Source organism: Acomys russatus, chromosome 9 (assembly GCF_903995435.1).
Source record: "Acomys russatus chromosome 9, mAcoRus1.1, whole genome shotgun sequence".
Taxonomy (NCBI): domain Eukaryota; kingdom Metazoa; phylum Chordata; class Mammalia; order Rodentia; family Muridae; genus Acomys; species Acomys russatus.
This window is the reverse complement of record NC_067145.1, coordinates 8,602,875-8,621,847: the sequence shown is the minus strand read 5'-3', so window position 1 is coordinate 8,621,847 and position 18,973 is coordinate 8,602,875. Positions and strand designations below refer to the sequence as shown.

General features: G+C 42.7%; 1 protein-coding gene across 2 annotated transcripts in view; it reads right to left on the bottom strand.

Annotated features, from left to right (window-relative positions):
• Positions 1-18,973, bottom strand: part of Drosha (drosha ribonuclease III) — a 104,518-nt gene that overhangs the window by 5,606 nt on the left and 79,939 nt on the right. For both annotated transcript variants that reach the window (XM_051150987.1, XM_051150989.1), the window contains 6 exons: positions 16,330-16,374; positions 14,731-14,888; positions 13,335-13,440; positions 4,504-4,645; positions 2,584-2,666; positions 2,396-2,499 (listed from right to left, as the gene is read on the bottom strand). In XM_051150987.1, the coding sequence (XP_051006944.1) occupies positions 2,396-2,499; positions 2,584-2,666; positions 4,504-4,645; positions 13,335-13,440; positions 14,731-14,888; positions 16,330-16,374 (638 nt within the window). The remainder of the gene's footprint in view (positions 1-2,395; positions 2,500-2,583; positions 2,667-4,503; positions 4,646-13,334; positions 13,441-14,730; positions 14,889-16,329; positions 16,375-18,973) is intronic.

The following is an 18,973-nucleotide window of genomic DNA, read 5'->3' as shown; positions in this document are numbered from 1 at the left end:
GGGCTTTAGTTGGTTATTTTACAATGTTTATCACAGCTAACAGCAATAAATGGATAATAACACCTCAAGACACACCTGAGTGGTTTCACACCCTTTATGGATTCTTTCTAATGTTTAGTATTTTACCTAAGAGATCAGCAAACATATTTAATTTCTGAAACATCTGTGATCATTTTAGAGATATGCTATAATGGCGAGTATATAACAGCCACTAAAAAACAAAGCTCCAGGTACTCTGGATGTAATGACAAGATGCAGATTTCAAACAGAGGAAAAAAAAAAAAAAAAAAAAAAACAAAAAACAAAAATCCCTGATAACTCATGGAAAGGGGAAATTAAAAGTAGCCGAGAATGATGATGGAATGAACAGTGCTCATGAAAACTATGTAAAGCAAGCCACCATCTTGATAACAACAAACAACGTCACCATGGACTTTTGTGGGAGGATTTATAGACAGAGAGCACAGCAATTTCCTTTGTGTTTCCATATTCAAGGGGTGCCCACTGTGGCTTAAAGTGGTACTTGCTAAAGCCTGTGCTATAAAACACACAGCACCTTTACCACTGACCCTTCGCCCTTTGAAGGGGAAATTCTGTTATTTGTTCACATCACACAGCTTATTATGTTTATCAAACAGCTCAATATGCTATTTCTAAATATTTAGGACTTTCCTCCAATAAAGAAACTGTTTTACACTGACAGCTTCTTGCCATGGGGTGACTAGTCTTCTGGCCTGTTTTGCTGGCAGCACAAATGCTTATTACAATGTTGTGACTTTAGTTATTTTAAAGTTTGAGAAGTCCAAAAGGAGGAGCTTTCAGAAGGAGCACACCTGCACAAATGGGTGTGCTTAGAACCCTGTGTTCCCAAAGGCATGGAGTAAACAGTATTGAAACTACTAGGCTTTTTTTAATTTAGTGAAAAATACATATGTATATGCATGTGGGTGTGTTGGAACACGGTCCAAGAATGGAGTCATGTAAGAATTTTGAGCGCTTGTAAGATAACTCCAAGAAAATAAGGCAAAGAGTCTTTTGGCCTCAGCTTCAAAACACAGACCTGTTCTTGGAAATGTGCTCCCGTGCTCCTCCCAGGTGTAGCGGGTAGGAGGAGTGAGCTTACTTCAGCTGCTGCTAGTCAAGTGCCTCCAAGGGGGAAAGCGTGTTAGCCACCTGCGGCCTGCCCTGGTGAATGAGCGCCTTACTCGTGTGGTTTTTCCTAACTCTCAGAGTATAAACTGTCTGCTGCCCTGAGTAGCGTTGCCTACTGCATGAGACTTTAGTCAGCCTCATTTTTAGCCCAGCTCTCCCCTGTCCCTCTGGCCCTGGACAGCGCCTGGACGTTTACCTCTTTAGCTGGGGCATGCCCTCTGAGCCTGCCCAGCCTGGGTGCTGGAAACTGAACTTGGGTCCCTCTGCAGGAGCAGCAAGTGCCTTAACTGCTGAGGATTTCTCCAGCCCAGGGAAAATGGATTTTTAAGCTTCCTAAAATCGTGTTATCGGTGCACCTTGGGAGGCAGCCATGTACTCGGATGATTCTTTACTTTGCAAATCCCATTTAGCCCCCTTCTCAATCCAGAGTCAAATCTGTTTTTATGAATACTGGTGTCAAGTGACACAGTGACTCACCCACATTCCTTCTGAATGTCTGCTGGCTACATTCACAAGTTGAAGGCAACTTTTGATTCAAATTCCAGGAAAAAGCAAGGACTTGAGTAACCAAGTAGCAGCAGTAAACATTTGTTCCATTTTGACCAGGCTTGGGAAACACTCTTTCAGCTAACAGTCAGAGGCCAGCAGAGGCTCAAGGGAAAGTACAGAGTGGCACTCAAATATTGCTACAGACAACACAGTCTATCACCCTCTGGGAAATCAGACAATAGACACCTGTACAAGAGAATCACTTCATCCCGGGGCTTGAGAGATAAGTTGGGGGGCAGGGTTAAGAGCTCTTGCTGCTCTTGTGGAGGGTCCACGTTATATTCCCAGCACCCACACGCAGCTCACACCTTCTATAACTCCAGTTCCAACAGATCTGATATTCTTTTCTGACCTCTACAGGCACCAAGCACTCATGTGATACACATACATACATGTAAGCAAGGCATATGCACATATATAAATGAATATAGCTTTAAGAAAAAAGCAAGCACAGCACCTGAATTGCTATACCCTCGGTCTTACACTCTTAGTATACCCTCTCCTATGGGAGAAATGTATGTATGGGAGAAAGCAGAAACAGTCAAGATGCGTCCACTAGGGCTAGGGCGGCGCGCTTCAGGCTTAGCTGCTGTCACATGAGGTCTCCTGTTATCCTTACCCTCTGAGTTTTCCATTTAAGTACTGACTGAGGACGCACCCTGCCCTGAATGGCTGGCAGACAGCAAGCACTTACTTGTATAAGGGGATGTCCGGCTCTTTCCCTTCTGTCCTCAGTGTCAGGCAGCACTGCTGCAGTTGGGATTTGGGGTCATTCCAATCCTGATTCAAAATGAACTCCTGTGGGAATCCCCAGAGCATTGAGTAGTGTGTTTCAGAGCCGCCGGAAACAAAGCACACAGTGACGTAAACGTTAGCACTTACCTTCAGCCGTGGAAAGAAGCAGACGTTCATGAAAGTATGAACATATTCCAGGTCTTTGTCGATGTACAGTGCTGCAATAAATGCTGAAAAACAGATGGGAAACATGCAATTCACTGTTAGTTATGAGAAACAGCAACAACAAAAGGTTCTTAATTTTTCTTAATCTTGATACTTCATTGCATGTATGTATGTGTGCCGTAAACGCTCTTAACTGTTGAGCCATCTCCCCGGCCATAAGGGCTAAGCTTTTTCACAAGGTTTTCAACTTCTAAACACTCTTTTTTAAGGCATAATTATTTGTTTTTCCTTCAATTAAAAATAAACCCCTTATCACTAATACCAGAAGCATCAACATAGACATGTGGTAAGATACAAAATCACAGAACACAGATACAGATCTGCACTTAGCTGATGGCTAAGTGAATAGTCTAAAGAAGTGGCTCTCAACCTCCCTGACGCGCGACCCTTTAATACAGTTCCTTATGCTATGGTGACCCCCAACCATAAAATTATTTCATTGCTACTTCATAACTGTTATTTTGCTACTATTAAGAATCACAATATAAATATCTGTGTTTTCCAATGGTCTTAGGCCACCCCTATGAAAGGATGGTTCAATTCCTAGGTTGAGATCCATTAGTCTAAAAGTATACCAAATATTGTATTATCCTACGGATGGTATCTGGGAGTATAACCAAGTTAACACCAATAGACTCAAACACGAGCTGCAGGTCATAGACAATGCTAGAATAAGCACATCTTTGGACCTGCCACTCCCAACACCAATCTCAAGACCACTCATGTGTACCAGTTCCATGTTAAATTTCATAAACAGAAAAATAAGTGAGAAAATTAAAAAATTTTTATCTGTCCAAGTTAAGAAAAACTCAGTAACAACAGCATAATCTATGTAAGTAAATTAATAGGTGACAATTCCAAAAAATGTTAAAATAAGTTCATTTAAATGAATTTTAACCAAGTAGACAATTTTAACCAAGTAGACTGGAAGCACCATTTATAGAGCTAAAATAAAAAGGTCAGTGACACCAATCAGAACTGACTTTTGCTTCCCTTTAGATGTCTTGGTTAGACTGCCTTTATACTTTGTAAATAAGCTGGCCTACACAGTGTACTTTATATTTTATATAATTACAATTCTGAAAAATACTATAACATAAAAAGCTAGAAAGCCCAGAGAATAGTCTAGTTCTTTTGAAGTAATATTAGAAATAATAAAATTATGTATATAATCCCTTAACTAGCTATAAGGGAATTATTTGTAATGCTCCCAGACCTTATCAGAAAATGAAAAAGATGGTGTCTGTTTACAGTTTTGTCTCATTCAGAACAACAGGTGATGATTTTGGTGTCTAGAGAATAAATTATCCTTCCTTCTGTGTCCCTTTATGAAGTATGCTGGATAGCAACAAGCAAACAAACGAACAAGCAAGCAAGCAAGCCCAGAATGCTACGGTGGCTCTCAATGCCTACTACTTCTCATTGTGCTCTTGTTTCCCACAAAGGGACTTGATGGCTGAGAGCCGGGAGGGTAGGACAGGCAGCCACCCCTGAATGTACACCAAACCAACAAATGTATCACTCACATGTCTTAGTGGAAAGAAAAAAAAAAAAAAAAAAAAAAAAAAAAAGTAAAAACAAGTTTCTTAGACAGATGTGGTCACCCAAGCCTGCAACACCAACACTTGGGAGGTAGGGGCAGGAGCACCCCAGGAGGTCAAGGCTACCTTTGACTACACAGAGGCTAGCCTGGGCTATACAAAACATTGTTTGAAAGACCTAGAAAAAGAGAAAAGAAGTTCTTTAGCCAAAATATCATCATCATCATGAGAAGAATAAGCTCTCAGTTTAATTTAAACCTTGACCCTGAAAGTTCAGCTTCCCACTGTGGGTAGGACTCACATTCCAACAGGTCCGCCAGAGTCTTGGTTCTTAGGGCCACGGGTCTCTTGGTTTTATCGTTGGTGATGGCATATTCTTGCATGCCCAGCTCTTCTGCTACCTTGGCTTGAGTTCTGTTATTCACTAAAGAACTTCGTAACAGCTGGTAAGAAGGGATTGGGGCACAGTTAGACACCTCTTCAGTTCTGGTCTCTCTCTCTTGCTCCCCTGTTAAACCCAGCCACCCTGACAGTTTGTCCTGAAGGTCTAAGTCCTCTGCCCTCGAGTGACAATGACATACTTCAAATGCTCCTATTGTCTCGTAATGACTCACCCTGAGATACTATCTGGATTTAACCCAATTACTATCTGGATTTAAGTACCCAATTACTTATTTAGTAGCAGTGAGCAGGATTTGGAGAAAGGGGTGCACAGCAATCTGACTAAGATATGACCACTAAGAAGCTCAAAGCTACCAAATCAGGAAGCATTAAAAAAACATTTTACTTAAATATGATTTACATTCAATAAAATATACCCCTTTTGTGTACAATTTGATAGAATTTGGAAACCTTACCCTTTTTTACTACTCCAAACAAATTTCCCATATTGTGAAATAACCAGCCTTCACCAATGATTAGAGCAGGCACACTTACCAAGCAAGCCTGTGTTTATGGTTGTCTATGAGAAGCATCATACTTCATGACACAGATCCTAATTTTAATACTACATGACTTAGGGAAAAGACGTTTTAATATTATTGAAAGATCTATTTATTTATATCGTTATTAAAGACATATTATGTACCCTGTATCTCTGTCTTTTCATACTCAGACCCTTCATCTTTAACCAATTTTAAATATAACTTTAAAGATTTAACTTTTATTTATATACTGTGTGTATGCAGTATATGCATATATGTGCACCACAAGTGTACAGATGCCTATGGAGGCCAGAGGATGCTGGAATCCCCGGAGAGAACAGCTGTATGCCTCCCCACACAGCTATTAAGAACAGAACTTAGACCCCCTAGAAGAGCAGCAAGCTCTTTAATAAACCACTGAGCATTGCTCCAGCCCCAAATTTCAAAATTATTTATATATTTTAACCTCAGGAACTCAAAACAGAAATGTCTGCTAAGAATTTGAGACCATTATCAGCCCTCCAAGGACTATTCCATAGTAATGTTAGATACTGCCTAAAAATTGTTCTGATCTATCCCAAGTGTCCACACAACAAGCCAAATTTAAGCACTTGACACACACTAGAAGAGAGAAGGCAAAGGAGACTAGGGGAAAGAGGCAGACACCACGATGGGAATGCACTGAACTTTTAACAAGTGACATAATTATCCCCGATCCCTAAGACTCAAGGGACTAATGTACCGAAATCTATGTTTTCTTACCAGAAGCATACACAAATTGCTGTGTCCTGAGCACAGGATCAAGAAGAAGCCACTGTGAGTCCTGCTAGCATCACACCCACCACTGCTCCACAGTGCACTGTGTTTATTAGATACAAGTTTTATACTCTATGGCTCCACAGTGTCAACAAAGCTTATGAAAATCAAGATTTATTCTCAATGCTTGATATTGAATCCTTGACAATGGATAAATAAGGAACAATATGTTCTTAATTTGTCCGACAATGATTCATGAAGCAGAGATACAATTTGATCTTCATAAGCCTCACCTGCTACTGAATTTCAGACTGTAACTCTTTGCCTGTCTCTGTTCCATTTTCTTTCTAACTCCTCCTTAACTACAGCTTTTCTTTAGTACACTAGTTCTTTAAGTATATATATGTTATTTTGTACAGCCAACATATACCAATAAAAAGATAAAAATTAAAATGCACAAAGAAGCCTAAAATCTAAAAGGCCAAATGTGACATGCGATACAAACAATAGAAAACCCACCATAGCCATTTACTGAACACATGAGCTGGAGATGACTCTCTTTCTGTGGTTTAGATTTCAAGTTAAAGTAGGATAAGCATAGGGGAGGGGGCATCTGTGTGCTGTGCCTGTGGCATCACCTGCAGGATAAGAAGCTTATTTGGGAGTATGGTTATGTTGAACAAATAGAATCCACTTTGGGGAAGGAGGGAAACACCACGGGCTGTGTAAACGCTCTTCCCCAGGACCAATGGGCACAATGTAAGCAAACAAGAGCACACAGCAGTGATGACACGCTGCTGGCTGTCATGCCCAGCTGCCACCTTCCAGTGTCAGGGACCCAGCTTCAGCGCTATGTAACAATGCTATGTGACAGAGAAGGAACCAGGATACTCCCAGCTTTGCTTTAAGACAAGCCCTGGCAGATCTTAAAGCAGTGAAGTAGCTAAAAGTGAGGTATGCTAAGTTCTTGCCAAAAACTCAGAGTATAACCCAAAAGTCGGCAAGGAAAAAGGAGAGCAGTCATTAACCTCTATTGTTGCAGTCCACTTACATCTGGAACATGAGATCAACCAAGGTAAACAGGTATCATCTCGGGGTTCACAATGGGTTCAAAATGTCCTGCAACAAGTCTCTATTCAAGCATGAAAGCCCAAATGGGGGTTCATCCAAGGGACAGTTTCCATCTCTGTCCCCAGCTGAATTCAACCTTAGTAAAGCTACTATTTGGCACACCATGGGTCCAGCGAGGATGGGCACAAGAAGCAAGGCCTGCGGCGAGGTTCTGGGTTAGCAGGCAGCAGGAAGCAATGCTTCACAGGGGACCTGCTCCTCAGAAAGCCACACCTTGCTCAACCACAAGCATCACCAGGCTGATGGAGACGCAGGCACAGCACCCAGCTGCCCCCTCCCCCATGCTCTCTAGAGGCGCTGACCTGGGTAACCCCTCTCCAGAGTGTTTAGCCAACTTCAGTCCTAAGGCCTAAGATGCTTCTCCTCAGATACTAGTGCCCACATTTCTCCCAAACACCAAGGAATCAGAATTTTGAACTCTGAACTTGGGATGCTTGCCTTTTGAAAAAGTTTGTGTGGATTCTGTTGAACATAAAATTGGAACTGAAAAAGACTGAGTTAGTTAATGGGAAAATGGCTGGAGGGAATTTCCTAGGAAAATTAAACATAGTGGCAAAAGTAGAGACCACGACACAGCAAGGTGACCATAGGGGGAACTAGAAAGAAAATCAGAACCAAGTGAGGGAGACCAAGGCCACCAGAAGATGGAAGGAAGTGTCAATGTCCCAGCAAACGATATGGAATCCCCAATGGGGAAGAGGCAAGGCAAGATGTTGACACTGAAATTACTATTTCTACAGAGGCACTGTCTGTAGTGGTGGTGGCGACAGCAGGTAAGGTTTGCTTGCTCCTCAATAACAGGAAAAAGAGTCTAGAAAGCTTTGGAATCCCTCTAGGCTCTACTTTAATACGAAATCTTCTCGATACCCATTTCCTTGCTGGCTTCAAACTTCTCCCCTTTACCAAATCGTTACCTGTCTCTAATAACCTTTCTAGCCCTCGCTAAAGTTTAATTGCAAATCAGAAACAGTGAGGACGAGTACAGCTAAGACCTTTATAAAGCTGTCAAAGGGACTGTTGATCTCTGGTGCAATGCCAAGGGCCAGCAAGCACTCCAAAGCTCAGACTCTGGTTGTAATATTTCTGAATGTTCCCACAATCTCAGCAGAAGTCTCCCACACTTACTTTAAACTTAAATTTCCATAAGAATAAGATTTCCTGGATTAAAACACGGAGACTGACATTCTTCCCTTAACTTCCCTTGTCATCCTAGGTTGCAGAAGGAAACCACAGCATGAGACATAAGCTGCCCAAGAGGGCCACCTAGTGTAAGGCAAGCACACTTAGATCTATTATCTTGAGGGCTTTAATAGAAGACAGTGGAGTGAAAGCAAAATATACAATTAAAATTAACAGTGATATGCCACACAGGTCTTTTATACCAAGAGTGGTAGCTAGATGGTCTCCATTTCTATGACAATTAAAGAAAAGCTACACAGATGATAGGCGGCAGAACGCAGGTCAGACACAAGGAGCCAAACTATGTCAGTGATAGAGAACTCCTGTCAGGATGCTGGGGAATCCATCTTCTCGGGGCTCTGTTAGGTAGGGTACCTGGCAGCCTGCGTGATTTATACTCCAGCTGGCAGGAGGCAGCAGGGCAGGATGAGGTCACCACTTCTCAAGCTTTTTGTTTGTAATCTCTGCTCTCTTTCTATTATCCTGCATCCTTCCTCTACAATCAAGCAAACAGCTCCCACAAGTTCACTGTGCGGGTGCACTCCACCACCGGACACAGTGCCTGGCACACGGGAGGCACGGGATGAGCAGCTGCACTCCACCACCAGACACAGTGCCTGGCACACAGGAGGCACGGGATGAGCAGCTCCTGTTAACTCACCAGCGGAGCGAAAGGCTACGTAGAAAGGGTGCTAATTTGCAAGTGCCGTAAGACAGTCGTTCTGGCCAGAGTAAAAGGTTTCTTTGTGGCACTCTATTCTCACTGACCTTCCAGGTAGGCTTACCCTGAAGAACAGAAGCATCAGTGTATAGACAGAACATCTTCCCTAGACACCCCAATTCAAATTTGATTAACTATGGCAACTGTATATACATGATGCGCATTCCTTCCCCAACAGGCCCTTTCAGGACTCACTCACAGAGTAATACTTTTCCCCAACAACCTGAAAAACTTGGCAGACACAGTTACATTTGCCCTGTGTCTTTATTCTTTGTAAAACAAGTGTGTCCCCAACTAGCTCGATGCTAAGGCTCTCAGACGTGATTAACTGCCATCTTGTGCCTGTAATTACAAGAAGGAATCAATTACTACCCTTCCAGTGCAATTCCAGTAATCTGCACGCCTAAAAATTTTTAATCCTTAAACATTTCAAAGTCAGTTTCCTGTTCATTACTTGACACATAAAGTAACATGCCCATTTCTCTGGAGAACCGCCTCCACTGCCCTACGTGACTTACCCTTCTGCAAACCCTCCCTCGCTTACTTCTCTATCACGTCTGTATTGAGAACCTAACACATGCTGGGCACTACTGGGCTAAAGAGGAAACAAAACATGCTCCTTCAAAACATCTGGTCTAGCGGGGTAGGCAAGCTGAAGAAAGTGTGGAACAGGAGTGAAGAATTTGGCCTCGGGTGGAGTGAGGGGTCAGGGGCGTTTCTCCTACATCCAGAAGTCTGGTCAGAATTGCCAAGTGAAGGAAACACTAGAGGACACTAAGCAAAATAAAGAATCAGCTGCAGAATGGTTTCCAGGTAGAGGAACTGCATGTGCAAAGGCAATGGTAGAAAGGCCTGAACCTAGCAGGCTAGTGCAGAGCGGAAACAGCACACGACACACGGCTGAACAGGTGGCAGGGACCTGCTGGTTCTGTAGGCATTGTCCAAAGAGGAACCAAAGACCATTAATCTGGGCTGTGAAGATCATTCATTCAAAGCCTATCTGCCGAGTACATACAGAATAGGAATTTGGCTACAGGGACCTCGTAGAGAGGAGCATCATAGCACATGCTACATCCCCACTCTGGTAGGCCAGTGTCAAGACGATGGGACTAAACAGCATTTTCTTCTTAGATGTAAAGAGGTCTGATGCAGAGGACGCTTGTTACTGGTTGCCCTGTCAAACAATCGCTCTAGGTGATGCAGCTCAGAGGTAAGAGCACCTGCCTGCCATGTACAACCCCTGTGGTTCAGTCTCCAACACTGGAAGCAGAATTCCTCCACACACCGTACTGAAGACAGACCGCAGAGGAAGAAAGGGCCAATGTGACAGGAGAGCATGGCTGCACTTTAGACAACAGCATCAGCAGAGAAGCTGGAGCCAGGACTCAGAAGAACTAAGACAGTCGAGCTGACAGGCGGTGTGAACGGTGAGGAGGTATAATAGGAGACGAAGATGAGTTAAGGGTGATGCTAAGGCTTTAACAACTGAGATAATGGAATAATCCTTACTGGTATGAAGAATCCTGAGTGGTACCAGGACGGAGGGTGAAAACTGAAAACTGTTTTGCTTTAGACACATTTGTCTGAGGTACTGTTAGAAATCTAATTAAAGATGTGCATGTTTTTATATCTAGGTACTTGAGTGCCGTTATATTCTATAGATATGTGTCTAGAGTGTGAGAAGGAGATGAAGGCTTTGGACAGAAGTCAGAAAATAACATACAGATGTCTCAAAACCACAAGACACACAGAATGAGATCACCTATGGAGCAGAAGTCAAAGGAGGAGAAGAGGTCTGAGAACTGAGAACAGGGACAGTCTCGGCGTTAACAGATTGCGGATAAATGGCTCACTGGGCATAGTCCCAGGAGAGCTGTTGTGAAAAAGACTCTTCTGGCAGGAACACATAAAATGGATGGGATCACAGTACAAGCTGATAGAAGAAAAATGAGTTCATGCCATCCTGAGATCTGTGTCTCCTAAAGATTCTGGCTTTAAACTGTCCATCTCTTAGGCAGACTACAAAAATGCCTTCAGAAAATATCAAGGCAAGCTTTTCAAAGAGTAGCAGGCAGTCTGCAGGGCCTGGGGAGCCCACTCCTCTTGAGAAGGATGCTCCTTCTCCTGTGCTTTGTTCGACCAGAACCCTAAGCTGGGCATCTGTTACAACACTATGAATGTTCCTACTTCTAATTGGGTCCCCCATCAATCACATTCTTCCTGTAACACTCCGATAGCGATGAAGGGCGCACTTCAGTAACCCAGGTGATCAGGACTGGTGTGTGTGATGGAGATTAGGTGGTGACAGAAGGACATGTCCCAGAAATACTGGAGTAGCACTGTTAGGACTTGGGAGGAGAAGTAAAGGGTAGAAGCAAAGATGACTTCTAGGTTTCTAATGCACCGTACTGGATAGCTGATGTTATCCTCAGTGCACACACAGGAAAACTTCAAGAAGACCGAGGTGGAGGAATATTCTGCTCATTCGTGGCATCTGGAACTGGAGCTCAGGACACAAGTGAACCTGCAGACATCAGGTGCATGTTTTCTGCCAATAAGATAAAACTGCTGAACACATGGAGTAGACTGTCTGAGAGACAGTATATTAGGAGGAGGCATGGTCTAGCAGTGACCTCTTAGATCTGACATGTTTACTAACTGCAAGGAATATGCGGAACCTGCAAAGGATGCTAAGCCACAGCAGTTAAGAAAAGAGGCACAGAAAAATCCAGAATACGGTGCGATAGAAACCAATGGAGAAGCCATTTCAAGGACAGAGCACTCCTGTCAGTGTTTACCAGCCTTTAAATTACGTGCTTACGACAGATCAGCTTCGCCTTGCCTACAGATCTGCTGCTGCTACTCTTTTCTTCCAAAGGTTTCTGTAACGATACTTCATAAAGCCGCCATATGTATCGGAGTTTTATCATTGCTAACACCAGTCTAGTAAAAGCTCTGACTTTAAGACAGCAAGGCTTATAATTATAAATTCATTTTGTACAAAGCTATGTGTCTGCAGCAGGGTATGCTGGATCTCACCCATAATGCCCGCACTTGGGAGACTCAGGCAAGGAGACTGCCATGAGTTTGAGACCAGCCTGGAGTACAGAACCAAATCTTATCTCAAAACAACAAAACCAAACCAACTACACTCCTAGCACTGAAGTAACAGTGGAAAGAAGCCAGGGCCTGAATCTGCAGCACTGCCCTGGGCCTGGCTTTGCTTCACCTGCATCTCATGGCAGGACTCAGGCCTCCTGTGCTTAGTCTATTGTCTACTCAGGGCTGGAGCTAGTGAGGGGCAGCACATCTGAGAACAGGTCCCATCCCAGAAGATCTAGAGTCCGCAGTTAGTTATGAAGAGCAGGAGGAGGGTGCCGTATTCAAGCAGCTAGTTTCCAGAGTCCAGGAATCGAGCGTCTTCAGGCCACCTACTGGCAACTTCACTGATAAAGCTGGTACTTTTGACATCTATAAAGTCTCTTCTCTAATGGGGAAGAGTGAATACACAATTTGCTGTCGTCCTCAGCGAGATGTGAGACACTGGCTCTCAAACAGTTCATATTTTCTAAAGAATTCAATGATCAACTAAAGAAAGAAATCCTTGCCTTTCTAAGAGCAGCTCATTTTAAATGGCAGTCAACATGTTCACTTAAAGCTAAAGGTGTACTGCTGATTCCTGAGCACTTACCATAGGACACGGCAGGACATGGCGGACGACAGAAGCACAATACAGAGAGTGAACACTGACATGAGAAATACTGCTGAGAATTTACATCTAACTCCACGTTCTCTCTGCTCCCAATACTTACAGAACTAAGATCCAATTCTATTCATAGAAAACCATGCATAACAATTTAAAGAGTATGAAACTATTGCTGTTAACTTCATCACGATAAGGATCACACGGAAGAGCATTCAGTGCAGCTTTCCTAATAGATTAGCACCAGCTTTCCCAATACATGGTTCTCAAGCGGCTTCTCAGAGGTCACTCGCAGGCCTGAGACCACTGCTTCCCCAGACTCAGTTTGAAGGAAGGAAACACTGCATACAAAGTGCCTCCTACTAAATTCACAGTGGCGACATCCTGCCCATCACCAGACCCACGAAGCCTTCCTTGCCCTCTGTGGCTACAAGAATTTTCCCTGACCATGTACGTCTAGCAACTGGCCTGTACTTTTGTATCTGACATGTCCTACCTTGCATCGAGTTATACTCACTCACACTTTTATAGTGTGTGCATGCACACCCACAAAATTTACATGGCAGAGTATCTGTAATTACCTTATTTTTGGGGGATATGAAAAGTGACTATATCATAAGTCACCTTAGGTTAAGTTAAACAAGTATGTATGTGGGCCTCCTATTTCTTACCTACTACCGTGCAAACTTACAAGAGGCAGTAACTGAAGACAAACTCACCGTTAAGTGTCCTTCATGATGATCTGGGAAATGAATGAACAAGTACTCTGTGGCTACCAGCTGCATGATGGAGTCACCTAGAAATTCCATCCTCTGATTGTGTCCTCTGAAAAGGAAATATCACAGTAAATAAAACAATAAGTATTTGTGGATTTTAAAAAACCCACATAATTTTTAAGATTACTTTTAAAGCATAAAACTAAATATTATTCCCTGAACATTCTCAATTGTTGAGAATTTCTGAAAAGAATTTTTTAAATTTAATTTTTATTTAAATCATGGGTATATGTGGTGTGTATGTGTCTGTGTATAAGTTTGTGCAATGAGTTTTGAGTACCTGATATGGGTGCTAGGAACCAAACTCAGGTCCTGTGAAAGAGCAATACTACTTACTCTAACCACCAACCCATGTGTCCAGCCCAAAACTGAATGCTTTCAGGATTAAATGGCTACCAAATTAAATTAGTAAACAGCACCTGGCCAGAGGCAGAGTAATACCAATTGAAAAATAAAGTCAAAATTAGAAAAGACTTTTGTAAGATAGAGCCCCTAATTTTCCAAACCTATTAAACATGTATGTCCTTTATTCAAAGAATATCTGGACTTTACAAATATTTACAAAATCTGTGTCTTTTTTTTTTTTGTTTTTCGAGACAGGGTTTCTCTGTGTACCCTTGGCTGTCCTGGACTCACTTTGTAGACCAGGCTGGCTTCGATCTCACAGAGATCCGCCTGCCTCTGCCTCCCGAGTGCTGGGATTAAAGGCGTGCGCCACCACGCCCGGCTTGTGTCTTTACTCTTACAGTTTAAAGAGAGTTTAGAATTTTCCAATTAAGGAAGGAAAAACATTTTATATTATATTGCCCCACGTATACACTGGTACCTAAAATTTTGCTAGTGTTCTTATTTTTTTTCTTTTTCACTGTGCCGAGGACTGAACCCAGGGTTTTAATCTCTAGCAGAGTTTTTCTTATTTTCAATTTCAATAGTCTCAATAAATCATTTGTCTAAAGCAGGAGTTAGAAAGCCATATCCAGCCACAGCCTGCCTGAAAGTTTTACTAGAGTGGTCACACTTAGGTTTTTTGTTTTTTTAATCTATGGCTGTTTTTATAGTATTATGGCAAATAATGACAAATAGACCACATGGTCTGTAAAACTTCTACTGTTTAGTGCATGTCTCTGAATGGACAAAAGTTTTACTCCCTTCAGATCTCAAAAACATCATGACCACATCAAGATGTATGTTAATGGGATCAAAAGCTGCCTGGCTGCTGCCTACCACGCCACATGACTGGTGCAGCGTGTCTGCCCTCTCGGCTCGTCTGGAGGGTAGGGCCATTTGGAAGCTGCTCCCCTGCACAGTCAAGTGGACCAGATGAGCGCTCTTCACTCACAGGGTCAGGTGGTTGAAGCCCACAGTTCTCAGTGTGAACGCCCGGGCCAGAAGGCGGACATGAGTGAAGATCACTCCGATTGCTTCTTCAAACTCAGTAAGTTTTTGTAGAACTGGGGAAGTTTCAATAAGTTGTCGATCTGTATTTGGCTCTTGTAGCTACAGAAAAATAAATTTAAAACCACATGTAGTTTTTGTTACAAGAATAATTATCAATTCCCGGACACTGTTCTTTAAAATTCCATCTCCCGTGGGCAGAAATTTCTGAAATGCCAGATAAAACATGAAAGCCTCTTTCTCATCTCTTAGAATAGCAAACAAACCTAATATTTAAAGAAGGCTCAAATAATATTTTCCAATCTTCATTCAAATTTCAGGGCCAAGTTCTGTACACAGATAGTTCAAAATCCCTGGTATTAGACTAACTCTCTAAGGAAGATGCAAGTTGAAGAACAGCTGCCATAGACATATGTGTGTGTTTGTGTGTGTGCGCACGTGTGTGTGTGCGCATGTGTGCAAGCACATGTGTGAGCATGTGTATGCATGCATGTGTTTGTGTTTGTATGTGTGTATATGTGTGTGAGCATGTGTGTATGTGTGTGAGCATGTGTGTATGTGTGCGTGTGCTTGCATGCATGCACTGGAGTGTGTGCTGAGAACCTGTCTTTCTGACAAGTGTGCAGGTGATAGGCTGCTGTTGTCTGGGAACTGCCCTTTAAGAGTCACTGGTTTTGGAGTATCTGGACTACTGTGCATCGTGACATACTGTGTAAACTATTTTGGTAAATGAGCATCATTAAAACTGAATTTAGCTTCCAGTGGATATGATTATTCCACGAGACAGGTGGTGCTCCATGTAACAATGAGCCTTTAACAACTGGCAAAGAGAAAATTTAAGAAGTGTAACTAAAACTAACATATTCAACAACATTGGGCAACCTTTTATTTTTAACAATTTACAGCACTAAGTTGCCTTTTATTATCATAACCTCCATGAACAATTGATCATTAGTGATTACTATTTGTGTTAAATACATATCCACATGAAAGATGTGTGACCAGAAATGCATAGATGCATATCCTACACTAAATCAGAAAGAAAAATATAGAAACTCTTAGAGCCAACTGAGGAAAAGAATGTCACCATGTGTTGTAGATCTTTTGAACTCCTAAATCCTGAGTAAAAAGCTATTACATAGGCATTAAATTTTTAATGTGCAGTAAATTTTATGCAATCTGAATCAATTTCTAAGGCCCAAATTAGGTTATAATTTAGCAATATTAATTTAGTATTTGTTCTACTTTTTAGCAATGCCTAAAATTGCCCCTAACATCATTTTCCCCATAACAGCAGGCATGCGGGTGTGTAAGAGTTAACACAGCACACTCTTATGGAGAGGGCTAGTCCTGCACTCCCATGCTTTCCAGACCACGTGAGCACACACAACACATGCACATGGCCCTACTTACTTCCAAAATTTCCCTGACACCCAAACTAAAGTGCTAATTCCAGGGAAGAGACTCAGAGAATAAAGGTGGGAAAGAAGCAAAGAAAGCCATGGAGTTACAAGGTTCGCGGGGACAAGAAGGCCATACGTACTTGGAGTGGATGGAGAGGATAATTGAGCCAGACTTCTCGCAGGTCCTGGAAAATGGAATGATGCCTTTAGCGCTCAAGGGAGTCATTTAACACACTAAATAAAATGTCATTATTTGAAATACTAAACTATTTCAGATGCTGACTCCACTTACTGCAAATTCAATAGTGCTAGCAAACTAATTTTTTAAAGTGTATTCACCACTCAAACTGCCTGTAGTGACTCTAATTAGCCTATTAAGCTGGGGAGGAAAAGAGCCTTTTAAAACTAAGTTCCACATCTGCTGAACCTAACACACTGGATGGAACTAGTGTTTTATCCATACTTTTCCACCCACACCCCGAGACCTGGGCGTCTCTGCAGCTTTTGTGACACTCGCCTCGCATATCTTTTATTTCACTTCATTGTCATAAGCTTGTTTCAGAGGAAGCAGGACTGTCCCACATCAAGTTCCTAAGTCCTCCCCTCGCAACCATGAGTCCATGCTTTAACACGGCTCACACAAATGTTTATTTGACACACAATAATAAACAAACTGTACAGAAAATCCTGATATACTGTCTCGCTGGCTGAGTTAAATCTAAGAGCATTTATAATTCTAATTTCCTTGGGATTAAAGTGTTTTTCTCTGAGGTTCAGACTCTAGTGAACCTCTATCTAGACCTACTCTCAGGCCATGATCTAGGCTTTTTAAAATAAGTGAGAAAAATAACCTTTAAAAAAAAGTTTGTTTTTGGCAGGATACAGGAAAATTTAGGCTTATTTGTGACACATAAGGTGAGAAAGTGAAATAAAAGTCCAATGGTTCTGAACGACTTACAGAGCTTCTCAGACAATGTTTAAAGACAGTGTTTAAATATCAAACTGTTGTTTAAAGGCACAGGAAAGGCTTCTGTTAACCAAATCAATAACCTCTCCCTTTTACTCCCCAGAGTGAATTACACAGAATATCCCCCCCCAGCCCCCGCCCACCTGCTGTTCTCTCCCCTCCCACAGCATGAGTGCTTCCAAACCAGCCCCTGGCCTGCCTGTCTTACCGCTCTTCCCTTGCTTCAGTCTGGGTTATTTTATTCCGCTACAACGACCTCTCGTCTAAGTCATAACTTGGAATGCCTTATGGGCATCTTTTACCTCACATGCACTCGAGCAGTGACCGTCGTTCACTTTCCACGCTAAGCTAGGGAGTGTGCGGGCTCCGCTGCAGCGCTTAGGTTTAGTTCTCAGTCCATGTGGGTAACTTACTTGTTCTCTCCGAGCCTCTATTTCCACGGGTATAAAGCAAATCCTAATGCTGCGACCCACTACAGTGCGCTCCCTCACCTCAGTGAGGACGTAGTGCAAGCACTAAACCCAGCGCGGGGTCAGAGGGCAGACTCCTAGCAGGAACACGGTAGCAGCAGTGTCTCGGCCAGCCTTCCCAGCGTCCCCAGAACTCAAGGTTCACATGGACATCCTCATTCATTTTCTTCTTGCTGCCTCATGTTTTTCACTTTAAAAACATTTATGATTGCTCCTTGGGTGTCCACGGCCACCCGTCTTGGTGTAAATGTATGCCATCTTGTGACCAAACAATTCCCCTCACACCCGTTTCCTTGCATGTATCCCAGTGTAGCAGAGAGAAAATACACATGAAGATCTAGACTGGGGTCCCAGCAATACTGTTAATTAGCTCTAGGACTGCAGCATGCTTCTAGAAGATGCTTAAGACTGACTGGCCATTCATTGACATGGCATATTGGTATTAAATACCTATTATGCATTAGGTTACTAAGATAAATAAGACACAACTCTGTCCTCAAAGACACCTAATGAGGTGAATAAACAGAGCTTAGGTACCTGCAGTAGGTCCTTAATAGTGAAAAATCATCAGAAGCTACACCACAGGTGCCACTTTCTTGGACTACACCCCTTATGAAAGGAAATGGATACAGCTGAGATGGGCTCACTGAAGGCTGTTAGGTTATTACACCGAGATGGGAGGAAGTGGGCACCAGAGGACAGCCATCACTCTGCCCCAGGCTGCTAGAAAAGGCTTCAAAGAAGACTTGGAAGAATATGGAAAATCTAGCGAGTCCCAGCAGAGGGTGAGAACCAACTGTTAGGCAGACACAGGCAGAAAAGGGAATGTCTAAGGATGACATAAAGATTAGGCAAGAAGGAGACAGAAACAGGTAGAAAACATTGGATCTAGATGTTTGGTGCCAATATAATCCCAGCAGGAGGCAGAGATAAGTCTGCACCCTAAGCTCCTGGGGAGCCAGGGATACACAGTGAGGCTCTGTTTAAAACAACAACAAAACCCCACCCAAGCCTTCCAGATGTTACGTTGTACAGACTAACAAATGACTGAGGCAGTGTGGACGGCAGACAGTTAAACAGGAGAGCGATGAGAGGCCTTAGCAAGAAGCAGGCAGCTTTGAGTGGAGTGCGCCAAGAGTCACTTGAGTCAACAATGATGAAATTTAAAACTGAATGGAAACACGGAGAAAAAAAGCTTAGGGGGAGAGAAGAACCTGAGGTTTCTGATTTAAAGATAAAAATAAAAGCAAAATATGTTGGAAACTAAAGGTGACAGGGCCAATTCTAAACATGCTAAAATGGCAAGTCTGTGGAAGACCCACACCAGGCTGCTCAGAAGCAATTTGA